We start from the raw sequence: 17,561 nt of genomic DNA on the forward strand, positions 1-17,561 counted from the left end.
AGCTGCACTGGTGTTTGTTGAAATAATAGCGTCGTGGGAAACATACTGCGATTCGATTAATTTCTTTCGTTGAAACGAGAACCTTCGCTCGCTGCGTAACACAATGCGTGTTATTTTCTCCCCTTTTTTTGGAATGAGCTCGCATCCCCACCAATTCCGTTAGCACCATCGTCCTAACCAGCATATGGCAGTAAAGTTCGGGAGGGTTATAAAAAATGAAAGTGAAAAAGACGATGAGCCGTGAACTAGGAAGCTCACAGTCCAATCGTGCTAATGCATATCGCTTTTACATTACGTAGCGAACCAAAAATCTCAGGGTGGCCTTCTTCCAAGGGAGAAAGCCGATAAATGTATGCCTCGTGTCGTCACCTTCGGCCATACTTTACCGTAAATCAAACATCACGCAGGCTATCTCGTTTCTTCCTCTCTCTTTCTCTCTTCCTCTCTGTCTGTTTCTCTCTTCGTTTTCTTTTTCCTTAGCGATATCATTCTCGAGGAGATTTTCTAGAAGAAACGATAAACTCTGGAGGATATCTTATCCTGTTCTCGAAAAGTTATATGTATCTACCTATATTACTTTCAACTTCAAGCTTCTAATTTACCTTTCCGTTCTTCCGAGAAATACTTTTTGATTTATCGAGCGACCAAAGATAAATTACAGTACGGTCGGTGAACAGTAATTTGTTTAATATATTTCTATGTAAAAAAAGAATCGAGTAAGGAAAGTGTTTGACTCTTTTAGTTTTTTCGTTCTTTTCTTTTTCTCAATTTCGGTTATCTTGCTGATAAACGAAAATCGATAGAACGGCGATAGACATAAAAATACGAGACTCGTGACGTATCGATCTCTTTATTTTGGCATTTTTCTTTTCCTCTCACTTTCGTATTCTTCCTGCTTCACTCGTTCCATCCTTCGATTTTTCCATCCCTCTTTCTTATCAATCGTGCCTGTTATTCGATGCTCGTCGCTTCGCCGGCAGTAAATGTACCTGCGTCTGACATTTCCATTCTGCGCCTTATGCAGGACTTTCCTTTGAAATATCGTCTGTGCGTATATCTACAATGTATCCAGCATCGTACTCGGTTTAACGACTGCAACAGGTCGTTAAGTCGTGCATCGTAAAATGTCAATATTAGAAAATCGAATCAACCTCGAATACCGGAAGGCACTCGGAGAGACAAAACTCGGAAGTTGAATTACATTTCTCTTCCCTTCTTTTTCTTACAAATTTAATTTTTTTACTGAACATTCTTATGTTCCTTATAACGATATTTATGAATATATAATTGTCAAATAGCGAGACAACGAATCTCATTTAATGTTTTATACTTTTTTCTTATCTCCAATCTTATTATCAACGAATGAAATTAAACTTATATTTAAATATTTTTCATCCTTGATTTCAACGAGTAGACGAGAGCTTTTAGTCGGTAGGATATGATCGAGTACGTACTCAAGAACGAATCCTTTCGAACACTCGTCGTCTACCTCGAACTTAGCAACCGCTAATTCGAAAATGGTTTCGCCTCGCGGGCTGACATTCTTGAACATTACTTGCGGTATCGAGAGAATAACGGAGTAAAAGCGAGAGCAACCAGGCACGCGTAGAGAATGGTATTGTACATAGAATTACCCCGAGGTTGGAGATCTTCTTACGCCTCGTTAGACCTCTTGTTTCGTCTTTTGAAATATCGCAAGAGTATTGTGTATATATTCATATATATATGCATACATTATCTACATAGATATTATCCAGGTTTTGCGGTTGCTAAGCTCCATAATCTTCTATCTCTTTCGTAATATCTTTTAATAGAAACTTTTTTTTTGAAAATATCGTTTCTTCGGGAACGTAAAAAGTTTTCTTTCAATTCATTAAATCTTGTTCAAAATCAATTTTACTTCGTAATCAATCAAATTTGTTTTTATTACTTAATATCGTACCCAATAAATGTATCGCTAATTGCAGATACCGTATACTGTAGGAAAATGATCAAATTTGTTTTATCGAACGACTTAAAAATACCGCGTTTTTTATTATTTAAAATGTATTTAAAGTTCATAAATCGGAGATCGCTTATAAGCTGCTTATATATGATCAGTTCAGCATTCTCAATCAAGTCTTTTGAATCTTGATCAAAATGAAGTCTTGCAATCTATCGCAGCCATTTCTCGTTTGATAATATCTGTTAGAACAGGGTTTTTCATTTTATTATCATTTCTCTCTAAAAGATTTTATCGAATGTTAATAACTTTCAATTGACTAAATATTATAATTTTCATAAAATTATACTCAATAAATATAGAAAATCAAAAACCAGCATTGAAAATGAGCCGCGAAATGGAAAAGAAAATATGCCACGAGCGCGTGGACAAAACTTTTTACGGTTCGTTAATTCGGTCTAATACCAGGAGGGGGCAGCACTACCTTGATAGAAGGTTCTACGACGCGTCGGTAGTGGGAGAGACACGAGCAGTATGGCGCAGAAGCACACGCACGTCGGGTGTATACGCGAGCTACGCTTTAGTACTGCTTGCTGCTTCGTGTTAGAGAGACGATTTTTGTGTTCTTTGTGTTTATCAAACCGATTAACGAGTTTCATTCTCGATAATAAGGTATGTTTTTCGCGTCTTTGTCTATAGTGTCACTCGCCAAAAGAATCATCGTCAAAAATACGAATATCGATCCGTTCTTTGCGATACGTCAAGAGGTGACGCGTTTGTGAGGTTATGTGACGTTTCGTAAAGCGAAATTTAATTTTGTAACGAGTTTGATAGTGCGATTAAGGATCTCTTGATAATAGATTAGAGTAGTTAAAATCGTATCGAAGAGGTTATGTTGACGTTTAGTGTTATGAATCGAAAATGAACTTTCTAGTGTCGCAACGAAGTGCATACTTACGAAATATAAGGTCGTGAGTTCAAATCCTCTTGGCGGAGAATTTTTTTTTTCTTTTTATATAAGTGCCATTACCAATAGACGAGATCGAAAGATTTAGAAGCTAATTGGCACTAACCACCGCGAATTATTATTTAATGTATGTATGTATTTGAATATTATTGACGAGTTTATTTTGTTCTTACAGAAAAGCAGTCGTGATTTATCGGAGAATCACTATGTTAGCATCTGAAAGATAATCGATAATAATTAAAAAACTAAAAAAGCCACTGCAGATCGTTCTACTCGTACTCTATCTTACTCCAGAACTGCTGAAATCAAGAAAATGCCATTTACAGCTGATGCAGCGGCTACTCAGATCCAGGAACGTCTTCGGAATGTATATCAGCTGGTTCACGATATCGAGGCACAGAGAAATCGAACGGAACACAATCTGAATAATATCGTGAAAACGCACGAAAAGGTTACGCCTGAAGATAAGGTTTCACCGTACTATCAACAAAAACTAAAGAATCTCTATAGCGCAGCAGTTACGGACGCTCAACAAGAAGAAGAGATTTTGCGGAAAGCTCTTGGGAAGATCAATGAAATTCGTGCGATAAGAAATGAGAGACGTATACAGGCGAGAAATGCCGGTAACAAAGAAACGATCAGGCGTGGCGCATTAATGAAGATGCTGTTAAGTACAGCACAGACGCTTCCTCTTTACGTTGGTAAAGCACCAGGAGCAAAAGCACCTCCATTGTGCGGTGCTGTTCCAGCTGAGCCCACCTATATCGCAAAAATGGGAGACATGGTGGCTGCTCTGGTAAAAGGATCTGAGGAAGAAGAGAACTGGATCCTTGCGGAAGTCGTCCAGTTCAATCCCACGACAAACAAGTACGAGGTCGATGATATCGACGAAGAACAAAAGGATCGTCATACTCTTTCACGTAGACGAGTCGTACCTCTTCCACTGATGAGAGCTAATCCGGAGACCGATCCTCACGCTTTGTTCCCGAAAGGATCCATCGTGATGGCTCTCTACCCTCAGACAACGTGCTTTTATAAGGCCGTCGTCAATCAATTACCTACCACAGCTACGGAAGAATACGAGGTACTCTTCGAGGACGCCACTTATGCCGATGGTTACTCGCCTCCGTTAAATGTGGCACAACGTTATGTTATATCTATCAAGGAAAGTAAAAAGAACAAGAGCCAATGTTGAGTCAGTATTAATAAGTATACTACTATATCTTTATGTATTTACATCGTAGATTTTAAGCGTTTGATAAGATTTATTTTATAAGACATTTGTGAAAAATAAAAGGAACGCGTTCACCGTGGTCGTCGATACCACCCTTTCCCATCAACGAACACTTGCTATCCTTTTCTATGAATTTTTGAACGATAACGATCGAAAAAAACATACTCTCCAATTTCCGACCTTTTTCCCATAACACTCCTATCAGTATTTAACGGGGAATCGATTTTACTCAACGTTTAAGTAAACTATCGATAATTATGGATAATTATGGATATATTTCTGAGACGTTAAAATGCATAGGGCGCACATACTTGAGGATAGTAAATTACACGTCGTTGGAACTTCTCGAGGGACTAAGCGAGGTCGTACGGATAGGAAAGACGCGTATATACCGTTAGGGTACTATTTCCGTGATGCTTTTAGTCGGCTGTAATCGACGTAGGTTATACAAGGATAATGTCGGCATTAGTGTACGTACGCGGGAGGACCTCGATGTGAACTGTTTTGACCTTTCGCAGTATCGGCATTCCGTGATCGGTTGGCGACGTAATTTCTTCCTGCATTGGAAAAGTATTCGCAAAGATGGGAAAAGGACAAAAATAAAACTTCAATCGGAGAATAGATCGTCCGAAGCATATGCAAGGGAAGAGAGGGAGCATAAAAGGGGATTCCATGCAATAATTAATTATAAAATCAGTGATCACCGTAGGACATCAAAGCGACTCAAAGCCGATGCTACCACAATCGATGGTTCAATGGATCCGGCCAATTCCCTTTTATTATTTAATTTAATCATGCCCTTGCTTACTATCTACAAAAATCTCGTTGAACATATATAATATCTATATATATATATATATATATTTAATTAGCTTGCAATATGCTATTAGTTTTCTAGTGTTTGTGCGATCAATATTAACGTTAAGTTGTTCCATTCTTTATATCTACGAATATATTCTCTATCGGTTCGTGTTATTTGAAGAATTTTTTGAAAAATCTTTTTCCTGGTTAATCGGTGCACGAACATCGTGACAACTCGTTACATCGTATAAACTCGTGGAGTAACTATATCGGTGAGGAACTATCGAAATTAAGATCGTCACGACATCGAAAGGTACCTTTTGCCAGGGGAAGGAAATGTTATGATATAAAAAGAAAAGAAAAAAGTTGTAATCCCCGTCCTTGTAGAATATCGCGAGATACATCGACTGGTTTAAAAAAGTAGAGACGATCCGCGAGCGAAATCCTTTTCGATCTGCTATCTATATCCGTCGGATAAGGTCTTGAAAAGTAAAACTCTGCTGTTTTCGAGCGAAGGAATATCTTTCCATTTTAAGATAGCTAGTACTGCCACGTCGACAGAAGCCATTCGCAGTCATGGAATTAATTGAAGCGGCGATTAGCTTTGGCGAGTCGAGGGGCGAGTTTCTTTTCGACGTTGGACGACCTTCCTCTCGCGAAGTTCAACGTGACAATGCGAATTCCTTTCACAGAGTATGATATGTATGTGTAGATACATATTGTACACGGAATACGTTGTACTCGAATGTGTGAGTTGCTCGGATACAAGTGGAGACGAAGCATGCAAGCTACCGGAAGCTAAGGCGAACTTGCGCCCGGGCACGCGAGCCGTCCTTTTCACCCTCCGATCTCCGATTGTAGGAACCTTTACTTCGTCTTTTCTCTTCTCTCTCCTCGCTCCCACCAGTTCTCTTCGTTCATTCGTTCCACGTCTCAGTTATCTGAGTAATGCCTCTTCGTTTGGTTCGCCCTGCCTACTTGCTCTCTCTCTCTTTCTTTCTCTTCTTCTTTCTCTCTTTCTTTCTCTCTTTCCTCGTTTCAGTCTTCCCATCTTCTATCTTTTACTCTCGTCTTTCTCTTTCGCCTGTATAACCCGATCGTAGGTAGGTGGGTCCACTCAATCCCTTCCAATAATGGCGCACTGTATTTTTCTTCGGAGCTCGTAATTACGGCCAAGTGGTCGTGCACACTCTCGAGCATATTTTATTTCGCCCGAGATCGATCGTAGCGAGGCCATAGCCATCATGGTCGATATCCATCATTTGCTCTCTTCGTCGCACACTATTTTCCAAGACTCACTGGACCTCTCCTGACCACGACAAGTCCTTTGTCATTTTTGTAACCTGCTTCTTTCTTTTTTCGTCAAAAAGTCCTTACATCGTTACACGATTTCTTTATTTCAACTATTTTCTAATCGTTTTACCTGCCTAGTATTCTAATGTTTTATGACAAAGACTATTCGTTCAATGACTTTCAAATTTTTATTCTTTATGTTTTAATTAATACGCCCGGAAAGAGAGAGGGAGAGAGAGAGAGAGAGAGAGAGAGAGAGAGAGAGAGAGAGAGAGAGAGAAATGGATCGATAATTCTGCTTAACGAGTTGCCAACGTTTAATTCAACTCCAGTTAGTAAAAAAACTGTCGTGAATTTTAAGTGACGTAGTAATGAATCCGACTATGTTTTTGGAAAGAAAGACTTAGTATTAATAGCTTCTCTGCCTTTGAACGGACGAGAAAAATCTGAGGGCTCGTTTATGGTCACTATGGTACGAGAGAGTAGACCCATCGATAAAGTGGCCCTTCTCTCTTCTTCTCTCTCTCTTTCTCCTTCTCGTTCTGAAGGATGCGACGTTTTCGTTTCCATTTAATCTCGCTCGATTGAATCCGCTATCATCCTTTTTCGTACCTATGATATCCGTTCTAGCACGATTTCATTGGACGTCACTAGCAGCATTTTCCTTCCCAAAGACGTTAAAAAAAGAAGGATCCTACGGTTAATAGCTTTTACTCTAGAAGAAAGAAATAAAGAAAGAGAGAGGAAAGAGAGAGAGGAGAAGATCGTAGATTCATCGAAGGTAGTGCCTTTTCGAGGACGGTACGGATCCGGGTTTAGCCTCGTTTTAGCCGCGGGCACGAGCGAAGAAAGAAGTAAAGCTTCGGCGCAAAGGCGTTTCGAAAGCTGATTCGATCTAAACCTATTGGCTTTCGCTAGAGCAATTTCTTCTTCGATACCACAATGTTCGGCTTGCTGGCTCTATCGGGCATGCCGGTAAGCACCGGCACGTTCTTTTCTTCCTTTTATACACGAGCGACACTTTAGACCAAGCGATAGCGTTTGGTACTGCCGTTATATTCCTCGTGCTGTCTTTCTCGAACAGCGACCAGTAGTATCGGCCAAGTACCACATCGAGATGCACTTGGAACGTCTCGCTCGACTTCGAGTACCTTTCACTAAAATCGTCTAACGGCGGCCCTTCGGCTATGAAACTCTCGCCTTGCGAAAGTAACTTTCCGCGATTGCTTAAGTGCCATTCCGTAAAGGAAACGCGAACCTTTTAAATGGACCGACTTATCGAGCTAGGAAATGAGATTGTTAAGATATAGAAATTGAGATTTCACGGATGAATCCTATAACGTAATTACTTTCGTTCAAAAGATATAGAATTAAGGAAATTACTTGTATTCAATATAACTATTAGTACCTACTTGTGATTTCAAAAGTTTTACTTTCGAACGATCACGTTAGCTAGTTCTCTGTGTAAAAGGATTCGGAACAAAGAAGAAAACGTTCGAAGAAAGAAGATTGCAATATTCTTGACGTTCCTAACGAATTTAAAATTACTACTAAACGTGCTAAAACGCGTTCTCTCTTCGGACATCCTGAAGCTCTCTTTGCGACGGCGGCGATTTGTTAGGTTTTTTGTCGGGAGTCCGGCATTAAAGGATGGAACGGCGTTCTCGCTTACATATTTCAACGGGAAATTTGTCTCTCGCAGTCGGCGAGAGAGCACGATCCACGATTCCAATGTTGGAATCACGTTCTCGACGTGGCCGTTGCGACGACGCCCGACTCTCGTGCTCGCCCGACGGCTAGGGAGAAACGGACGAATAATTCATAGGCGGGCGGCTCCTCGTTAATTAATTGCATTTGCCAATGAAGGCGGGGCGCTTTAAAACTTCCATCATAATTCAGACTATAATCGGTTATCGTGGTCATTATCGTCTCGAACACAGAAAATGCGATCTCCGCGTGTGTACATGTGTGCACTCAGCGTGCGTGCAAACGGTATAGCAGTGTCGTTTAGTTTTACGACGTCTTGGTGATCCTTAAAAGAATTTTAATTTTCATCCACGTAGATGATCCGATCTTCTCTTGTTCTCGTTCCTCGTTGGAAGTATAATTGACGGGACAGTTTCAACGAGGCGTGCTCGAGAGAAGGATCGATCGATTGTACCGAACCTATTGCCGGCGAGTACTTTAGAACGTCCATAAACAATGTACTACCTAAATCCTGGCTAGTCGTTTAGAGTATCTACGTGATAAATTTTACTTTGCCGATCGCAGGTTCTTGCCCGTTTGTTACGATACACGTATAGCAAAGGGCACAGTTTGATTAGCGATGCTTATAAAATATCGACAAGTTGACCCATTTAATATTTCGAGAAATGTCTATGTCAAAAGGGATGATTAATTTTCATTTAGTACCAATGATATTAGTTTTTAATGGATTATCATCGTTCTGGGAATTATAATAATTAGCTTTGGGCTTTGTAAACCGGACTAATCCTATATGCTTACTCCGAGATCCTGACTTTGTCATCTGTCGGTACTCGTCGCACGTTTGTATTCGTTAGTAAGCTTAAGTTCGTGTAAATGCTTTCTACAGGAATACATATATATCCCTACGTGTTCTCTCGCGTGATACCAACTTGTGATTCCATCTGAATTTACGTCTAAGCTAAATTGATAGAGATGAAATTCTATTTTCTTTGTATTTCCGAGCTTTCATACAACGTACCTATAACACATGAAAAATTAATTACTACGAAAAAAAGCCTATTTCAGAGACCTTTTAAAATATACAATTTTTAATATATGATTCAGAACGTGCATTATAACGCGTCTGATATTTCCTCCACGTATATTCGCATATTCCTTTTGATAGTTTCATCAGTTATATGTTCTCTTCATACAACAATATCTTGACCAAGTTCGAACACATCATAAATTCAATCTGGTCATATCTAAAGCAAAACACACTGTGCATCGTTATGCATGTCATCTCGAAAATCAGAACTGAAGGGCAACTTTGTGATCCGCGCGTTATCCTATCAAACTAAACGAGTGTTTCTAGTCTCATAGTTGATGTAACATCAGCTGAGAAAAGCGAATAGTAGTTGTTAGTCGTATCCTATATGTCTCTTCTTCGTTCTCTCCGTCGACTTTATAACTCGAGGTTAATAATATTCCGTTATTATATCCAAACTTGAGTTCCAATGGTTCTGACGGCGATGTTCAGGATTCGTATCGGTCGTTGGCTCACTTCGTCGAAAACTTTTGTCCCAAACCGCGATATCGTCGCTTACCGGAAAATTTCTAAAAACCATTTCCCTCGAGCACGTGAATAATGGAGAAAGTTAACCGAGTCGATGTGAAAGAATTAAAATGCATTTCTAATAATAAATGAATTCAAACGAATATATCTTTATGTAGAAATATGTACATTAAACAAATTTTATGTGAGCATTTTTATTTTTTAGAGATGAACAGAAAAAAAAAGAAAAAAGGGTAAAAGAAAGAAAGTCGATAACGATCTCTCGTTTTCGATTTAAAAGTTAGAAAATCGATCGGGAACACGATATCGATAGTAAATTATCAATCAAAGTGTAACTCGCCGCTTCAGAGGGACTCGATCCGGAGAGAGAGAGAAGGGAAGCGAGAGGAAAGTACTCTCTCGGGGCTCGTTCGAAGGTAACCACGGGCTAACCGATGAACCTTCGGCCTAATTGAATTTCGCGTACAAGCACTGCGACGATTCGTCATTCCGGCCATCCAATTTGGCACGAATCGTGCCACTTTCTTTCAGTGCGACTATCGCGTCTTTTTCGTTCTCAAGGGTTTATATTGGTCCGTACGATATGATTGTTACTTCGATTTCGAGCTTATTACTTACGAAAGAAGTCCAGAGTGCATGTTAGAACGTCTGCAGTCCGTGTACTTACCTGAAACAAAAGGAATGAATAAATTAATAGAAGTTTGTATCTTTTGGTACATTATATTTTGATTTGTGTTATAATAAATAATGTAGTGTAATTACTCGTACAAAAACTCCATACATTTTTCTGATAAATACTATCGTATGTAAGCTTGATATTGATCGAGAATCGAATTTCGATGCAAAAGCGATGCTTTGAAAAATTCAAGCGCGATTAGAGTACCGCGTAACAAAACGACCAATTCTAAAGTAGATTAATCGCGAAAATAATGCAAGGAAGAACCGGCATCTATGTAAACCTTAATCGAGCTAAGGTTAAGAAATAGCGGAAAAAGCCGGTTGTTTCTCTTCGTGTCTGGAAAAGGAAATAACAGAAGGATAGGCTTCCTTCCAGTAGAGGCAGCTGCTTAGGTTCTCACATAGATTAACCCGCGTAGTTTCTGTTCCGCTTCATCTAGGAGCCGGCGCTTCAGGCTGCCAGGAAGTCACTGGCAAACTCAATAGCAAATTGTCGAGTCTCACATTCTCTCTCTCTCTCTCTTTCTTCCTCTCCCTCTCTCTTTCTCCCTCTCTCTATCTATCTCTATTCCTATCTCTCTTTCTCTGCTTTGCAATCCTATCTCGCCTTCCTTAGCGTCTTGTCTGTGCGAAGTCGTCTTTATCCATCGGGAGTTCGCAAATCACAGGCTGGTGGTTTGCTACGGCCAAATTATCCGGGAAATTCTGTGGGCAGGGGGCGTACATGCTCGACGGTGCACGCTGCATCGCACTCGCCTACCTTCGAGATTCCCTACAATCGAGATAATCCTCGAAATACGTCCGACGCCTGATCGCCTTAGGATTCAAGATTTTCCTACCGTGAACAAAGCGGGAAGCTCCTTTCGGTCCAACGAACCGCGACTTGAATCTGTCGATATATTCCAACAAAGTCGTTGTTTCCTATATCAAGGCAGTTTAATTAATGAAAGTACGATAAATTAGAAAGATTGTTGAAAGATCGTGTTCGGAATTACTTATCAGTATTCTGCCAACGAGAATGATACTGCACAATTCTCTTTGCGATTTAGATATCTCACTTTAAACCATGCTTTATTAAAAGGATAAAGTTTAATGACATTCTATGTATATATTCTAAGCGAAACGATTTTGCAGGTAGTCTAGAGTTAACAGCGATCGAAAATAAATCTCGATTTAACGAGAAAGGTTCGTGTCAAGCGACCTTTGCAGAGGAGGAGGAGGAGCTTTATATATACATACATACATATACATACGCGAAACTATTTGTCATTCTGGCACGAGTCGAGGAGGAATCAATAGTCTCCGACACCTTCGCTCAGGGGTGAAACTGAGCGAGGGTGAGAGATCGGTGTGCGTTAGCGAGAGCAAACGGGGGAATATTGTCACGCTGTTGGATTTTCGCGTCTCCTAGTAGTCAGCGCAAGAAAGTCAAAGGGCTGTTCTTCACGAGGGGCGAATCCGAGCACGACGAGATCGGAGAATCAGCGTCGAGACAGCTTTACGCCCGATTGCATTCGCTAAAGTTTATCGCTCTTCGAAGCTGATGTTAAGAATATATAAGGAAATAATTATTTTTGCATCTAATTAAAAAGTATACGATTGAATATAAATAATTAAATTGAATTTCTTACATCGTATTCAATGCGATAATATTTTCTTAAAAATTATTAATTATTAATTACCAATCATATCCTATCTTTCTTCGATCGTTGTTTAACATTTAAACGATCGTGTTCGAATTTATTTAAGACTCTCAGCCTCATCAATTCTCTAAAAAAATATTCTAGTTTCTCGAAGAAAGAAATTCAAAGAGATTACAAGTGTATGCGGGGGACCTCGATTCTAAGCAAGCTCCATCCGATATACGCTTCTAATGGCAAAATGTGGTTATCTCGTACGGAGATACGGACGAGCATTGTGCAAGTGCACGCACACGTGAATTGCAGTAAACGTCACAGTATATCGACCTAGAAAAGGCAAGTAGAATTGATCGATGCACAACCTCAGACAATTCATTTATCACGGCGTTTATGGGAAACAAAATACTATAATTTACAAGATTTTATTTGATAAATAATTTGAACGTAATTTTTTGTCCGCCGAATATATTTAACAAGTTTTTGTCGCGAATACGCACTGATATTTATATAAAGATTCAACGTTTCCGATGGTACGAACAGTATTATTAAGCGTATCTAATTAATGAATCGGAGAAGTCGAAAATTAGTCTTCCTCCGAGAATCGTTACACGGTCTACCGAACGCCCACCGTCCATGGTGGAACGTACGAGTCTGGCTTTCGGGTCACGCTGCCAAGCGCAAGTTCCAAGGAAACTCGTCAAGGTCAGCCTGTAGAACGGTATTCTCGAGGCCGTCTACTACCTCCTCTTCTTCCTTACTAGTGAGGAAATTACGGGTCCTACCTCCTTTCTGCCGACTTGTTCTCCGTTGTTCTTGTGAGTCGCAACACTATAATGTTTGCATTTGACAAATATTAATCAAGAGATTCACGGATAATCAAGATAATTGCACGGAGGAACAAACGTTATAACATTGTTGCATCGAAAGAGACTTGGACGTTCAATGAGAAAAGACAGACATGAGGGAAAACACTTTGCACACTTTTTAATCATTTCCGATAGCATCGTACAATTGGATAAAACCGTATAAACGAAATGCTTTTGTAAGCTGCCATTGACAAATGTTAGTTCAATGATATTTTTTTTTAAAAGATAAGATCAAAAGACGAGGCTCAACAGATGTTTCATTCGCTAAGATCTACGAGGATTCGATGAACCTCGCTTAATGCGAGATAGTCCGTATGGACTTGACAGTAGTAATTAACGAGCATGCAAATTGTAATTAAATCGATTCTCGCTTTATTTTAATTATATCGGTTGTAGCTCGTATCTACCTACACTTCGAATATTTTTACGAAGGGAATTTAAATCACGAACGAAAACGAATGAAATAAGAGGAAAACGATATTTTTGAAAATCCTGCAAGAGAAAGGGAGCAAAGATGAACGAAGGGAATCGTACCAACGTAATAAAATATTTGCACGAGTTTCGTTGGTAATAAAACTGGGTGGATATCTTGAGTGATTCTATCCGAAGGGCGTTATGCGATTCGATTACCTATCTCCTTTTATATTTTTAGAGAAATACGTGCTTCTTCCTTATATGCATATTGTCGATATTGTCTTCGAGTTCCTTGATAGCGGAGAAGAGCTAGGTTTAGAGAAATAGTTAGGTCGAAAGAGGGAGACATTCTCCCCAATAAAGACGCTTCTGTGATTCGTCGCTGCTTGAATTCGAAACGCGTCAGTCAACCAATCAAAGGCACCGTTAACTAACTTGAAATTGATAATTAATAAAGTTTCGAGTGTTTCATTATATTGGAAATTCAGGTGACGAGGAGAGAGTTCGTCCTTTCGTCCCGTGAGAAGTCAACAAATTTTCGTGGGGAAGATGGTAGATTCGGTAGACAGTATAGTTTGCTACTTATCCATTTACAAATCGATGCAAATACGGTTCGGTATCATAAGTTATGATAATCCATAAAGCTTGGTCGTTGTTGCTTAGATACCTATATACATCCTACTCATTAACGTGATACAAGCTACTTCGTTACGGAATGCTACCTTGAGAGATGCCAACTCGGAAGTTTTCCGAAGCTAGATGATGAAACGCAAGATGGTTAAACTTGACTTCGCTCTATTTGAAGCTAGGAAACTCATACCGATAACTTAGAAGGATAGGTGAAAGTGAGTTCGCCAAATTCCAAGTTGCTTCGAGAGGATTTTGAAAAATCCTTCCTGCTCGTCAGAGACCTGACAAATCCTTGAAAATAATAAAAGTCTGTTCTTATACGATAAAAGAAAATAAACGACGAAGCAATTGGAAAATAAAACGAATGCATCCGATATCGAATATACATAGAATATCTACCGTTGTATATATTAAGAAAATCGTGGAGCAAAATGGTAGAAGAAGAAACCGTTTTACAAAGTCGAATAAAGAGTAAATGTAAAGAAGACGAAAACACGATAGCCGGGAGGCTTGAAGATGCAAGGAAAATATCGAGGTTCGATCGTTGGAAAAGAAGGGATAGGGAAAGAATAACGTGGATCCGATCTGATCTGGTCGGATCGAATCGGATCGTTGCCGAAGTAGTTGGGACGATCCGTAGGTAGATCCAGTCGTAGATCCGAGGATGGGTGGGCTGTGGTAAGCGCAGAACCGTGTCGTGGATAAAGTGCTGCCCGTCAATGTCTGTCACCAACCCTTGTCGCAGTTCTCTCTTCTTCCTTCCAACTCTCGACTAGACGTGCACACCCCTCGAACCTTCTCCACGAATGCCTAACTCCCTCTCTGTCTCTCTCCAACTCTCTTTTCCTCATATTCCCTTCGATTCATCCTACGAACACAGAGTCGACAATGTACCGACGACTCCCCATAATTTACGGGTATATTCGCGCATGTATACGCGAGTGATCAGCTCGCATCCTCTAGCTGAGAGTGTGTGTAAGAGAGAGTGAGCGAGAGAGAGAGAGAGAGAGAGAGAGAGAGAGAGGAACTTCGATTTCATCGATAAATCAATCACTGGCTCTCGCTATTCCCTATGTTTATTCCATTAATTGAGCCAGAGCCGTGTGCGCTCACGGTAATATACGACGTTTGGAAAAGGGCGGAAAGAGTGGAGGTGAGGGGCGGAGATAGAGCAAAGGGCGCTAACGTAGGTAGAATCCTCCCTATGACGTGCGTAAATTACGAGTATATCGAACGCCGCTCTTCCTGGATATCCATTTTCTCTAACCATTCATCTCTCCGATAGCGTCATCAACGTATACACGTGGATCCTTTTTAAACAATGATCTTTTCATTTTAGTCTCTTTCTAAACAATGTTTTAAAAAACTTGTTCCTTAAAGAGAGGAAAAGAGAAAAAGAGAAAGAGAGAGAAGTTTTGTTCCTTTCAAAAAAATCTTATCACGTAGTTTCGTGAAAAAGATAAACGTTTAATCGTCTCTACTTGTCGTTTTCTCGCGCTTAGCTTGAAATATCGTAAGAAGACAGTTAGATGGGAGTAAAATACGAACAGTCGAGCAATCATCTCTCTCTCTCTCTCTCTCTCTCTCTCTCTCTCTCTTTCTCTCTTTCTCTCTTTCTCTCTTTCTCTTTCTCTTTCTCCCTTCCTCTTATATACATTACGTGGTACATACATCCACTTAGGATCGAAAGATTCGTGCGCTCGCGCACACTACTCCGCCGAGACAGAAGAGAGGGCAACGGGCGATGTTACATACATAACTGCATATGTGCGCGCGCGTCTGCGTACACAACCGAAGAATAGCCGAGGAACCCCCGGAGGCCTGTCGGAGGTGAGAACAGTACATTACCCTTGCTCGCGTATGCCTCTCCGACTCCTCGACTCTCTTTTCCCCTCATCCACCCTCGCTCGCTCCCTTTCTCTCTCTCTCTCTCTCTCTTTCTCTCTCTCTCGCTCATTATATTCACGCATCTCCAGCTGGCGCGGCGCGACGCGTTTCGTTCGCCTCGTTGCGAGTGCCACGATACTTCTCTTTCTCCTTTTTTTCCACCCTCTTTTCTCTCTCTCTCTCTCTTTCTCTCTCTCTCTCTCTCTTTCTCTCTTACCCTCTTTCTTTCTTCACTCCTCTTTTTTTCTCCTTTTCGTTAATATACGTCACGCGATATCACCGTCGCGATGATAGGATATAATGCCGTTCGGTGATATTTATTAGAGAAGCTAGCACGCTTTCCGGGTTTATAAGAAATTCTTCGACAGTTCTCTTATTAGGAAAAAAAAAAGAAAACAGAAAAATAGAAAAGAAAAAAGGAGAAAATTAGAAAATCCGAGGTACGGGATAATTACGTATAAAAGGGAGAATACTTTCTTTTTATTTCTTTTTTTCTTTTTTTCGCAAAGTTCTATCAACCAAAGTTTCTTCTCCTTCGATAGTATCGGTGATGCTCCAAGACAAAGTTATTCTCACGGTTATAAGGACGCGTCTGGCTCGTAGGAACGTCCAGATGGGTGTGTACATAAATGCGTACTGGTCGGTCAGGTCCGTTGAGTGACAGCCAAGCTAATGGACCATCTCTCTTCTCTCCTCTCATCACCGACAGCCGGACGCCATTGTTGACTTCGCATCGCGTCCTCCATAACGGGCATCTCTGTCGTTGGACGCCTATATGCCGTTCATCTACCAGCCACGCTTTTCCTTTAACCTCCACATCTACTCTCCTCTTTCTCAATTCGTATCTCCTTCTTCTTTTTCTTCTCGACTTCTCTCTTCTCCTCTTTCTTTTCCATCGCTTCCTTCTAAAGAATTTCTTTTATTAATCCGTCCACGACGGCGCCAGTCGATGCGACTCGAGATATAACCGTCGTCGCCCGGAAATCTCGTCGTTCGATGCTCAAAGAAACACGGAATCGATCCCGTTCTGCAGAGAAGCGAAAGACTTCTTTCTCGACGAAGAGCCAACTTCATCGGCTCTCGAGTAATGACGCGCGTTATTGCTTTCGTACATTCCTTCGATCCTTCGAAGGGTTTTCTCCAGCTTTTTTTTTCCTTCTTCTTTTTTTATCTTTTACTTTTCGTGCTTTTTCCATCCTTTATACCTACCACACGTAATCGTGATAAGATATTAACGGTGAAATAGAAATTCGCTTAAAACGGAGATATACACAAAGCTCAATATGATTTTTATCAAAATTTTAAACCGATTTAATCTTACTCATTTGCTGCTTGAAAAATCACCTTATAAATCCATAACTCGTTGTTCCGTATCTGTTGGATTAACATAGGATTTAATTCGTGGGTAAAACAAAACGGAGATGGCGTGTTAGTTATTAGTTTGAGCACCGAAATAAACGAAAATTTAATGTTAAAATTTCGAGACTATACAAACTTTTATATTTTATATTTTTATGTTTTACTTGTTCTGTAAGAAAGAGCGCTACACATTTAAACCGTCCTAACCGAGCAGAACGGTTCACGATACTTTACGGTTCTTATCGAACGTTTAAAACCCTACCGGCGTAGCGCGGTTCTCATAAAACATTCAAATGTAGCTTTCTGAAATATTCACTCTCGCTAAAGATAGAAGCTCTCTTGGTGTTTCGATATCGATAGGAGGTTCCGAGCTATCGGTAGAAAAAAATCGAGAAATGCGATACGGTAGATCTTTTTTGTCTTTTCAATCGTAATTCTTGACGTTCGAATAAATAATCCCGCGGTTTGATTTTCTGTAACCGTGACGTTACGTAATTAATACATAATAGTATCGATTTTAACCCGTCACCGTCTATTATTATCGTAATTAATTAAACGTCGCGTAACCGGAGAAATAACGATTAATCG

The 17,561-nt window shown here is 40.2% G+C and overlaps 1 protein-coding gene and 1 long non-coding RNA gene across 6 annotated transcripts in view; one reads left to right on the top strand and one right to left on the bottom strand.

Annotated features, from left to right (window-relative positions):
- Positions 1-17,561, bottom strand: part of LOC127066381 (uncharacterized) — a 576,444-nt gene that overhangs the window by 290,798 nt on the left and 268,085 nt on the right. Inside the window, exon 3 of one of the 5 annotated variants that reach the window (XR_007782370.1) lies at positions 6,457-10,166. The exons of the other annotated variants lie outside the window; for them this stretch is intronic. This is a non-coding gene — a long non-coding RNA (uncharacterized LOC127066381). Of the gene's footprint in view, positions 1-6,456; positions 10,167-17,561 lie in introns of those variants that run through there. 5 annotated transcript variants of the gene reach the window in all.
- LOC127066380 (SAGA-associated factor 29) lies at positions 2,478-4,253 on the top strand. Its single transcript, XM_051000036.1, has 2 exons — positions 2,478-2,614; positions 3,085-4,253. Exon 2 carries the CDS (start codon positions 3,223-3,225, stop codon positions 4,102-4,104), a length of 882 nt encoding a protein of 293 aa, XP_050855993.1. The 5' UTR covers positions 2,478-2,614; positions 3,085-3,222; the 3' UTR covers positions 4,105-4,253.

This window comes from Vespula vulgaris, chromosome 9 (assembly GCF_905475345.1).
Source record: "Vespula vulgaris chromosome 9, iyVesVulg1.1, whole genome shotgun sequence".
NCBI classification, from domain to species: Eukaryota; Metazoa; Arthropoda; class Insecta; order Hymenoptera; family Vespidae; genus Vespula; species Vespula vulgaris.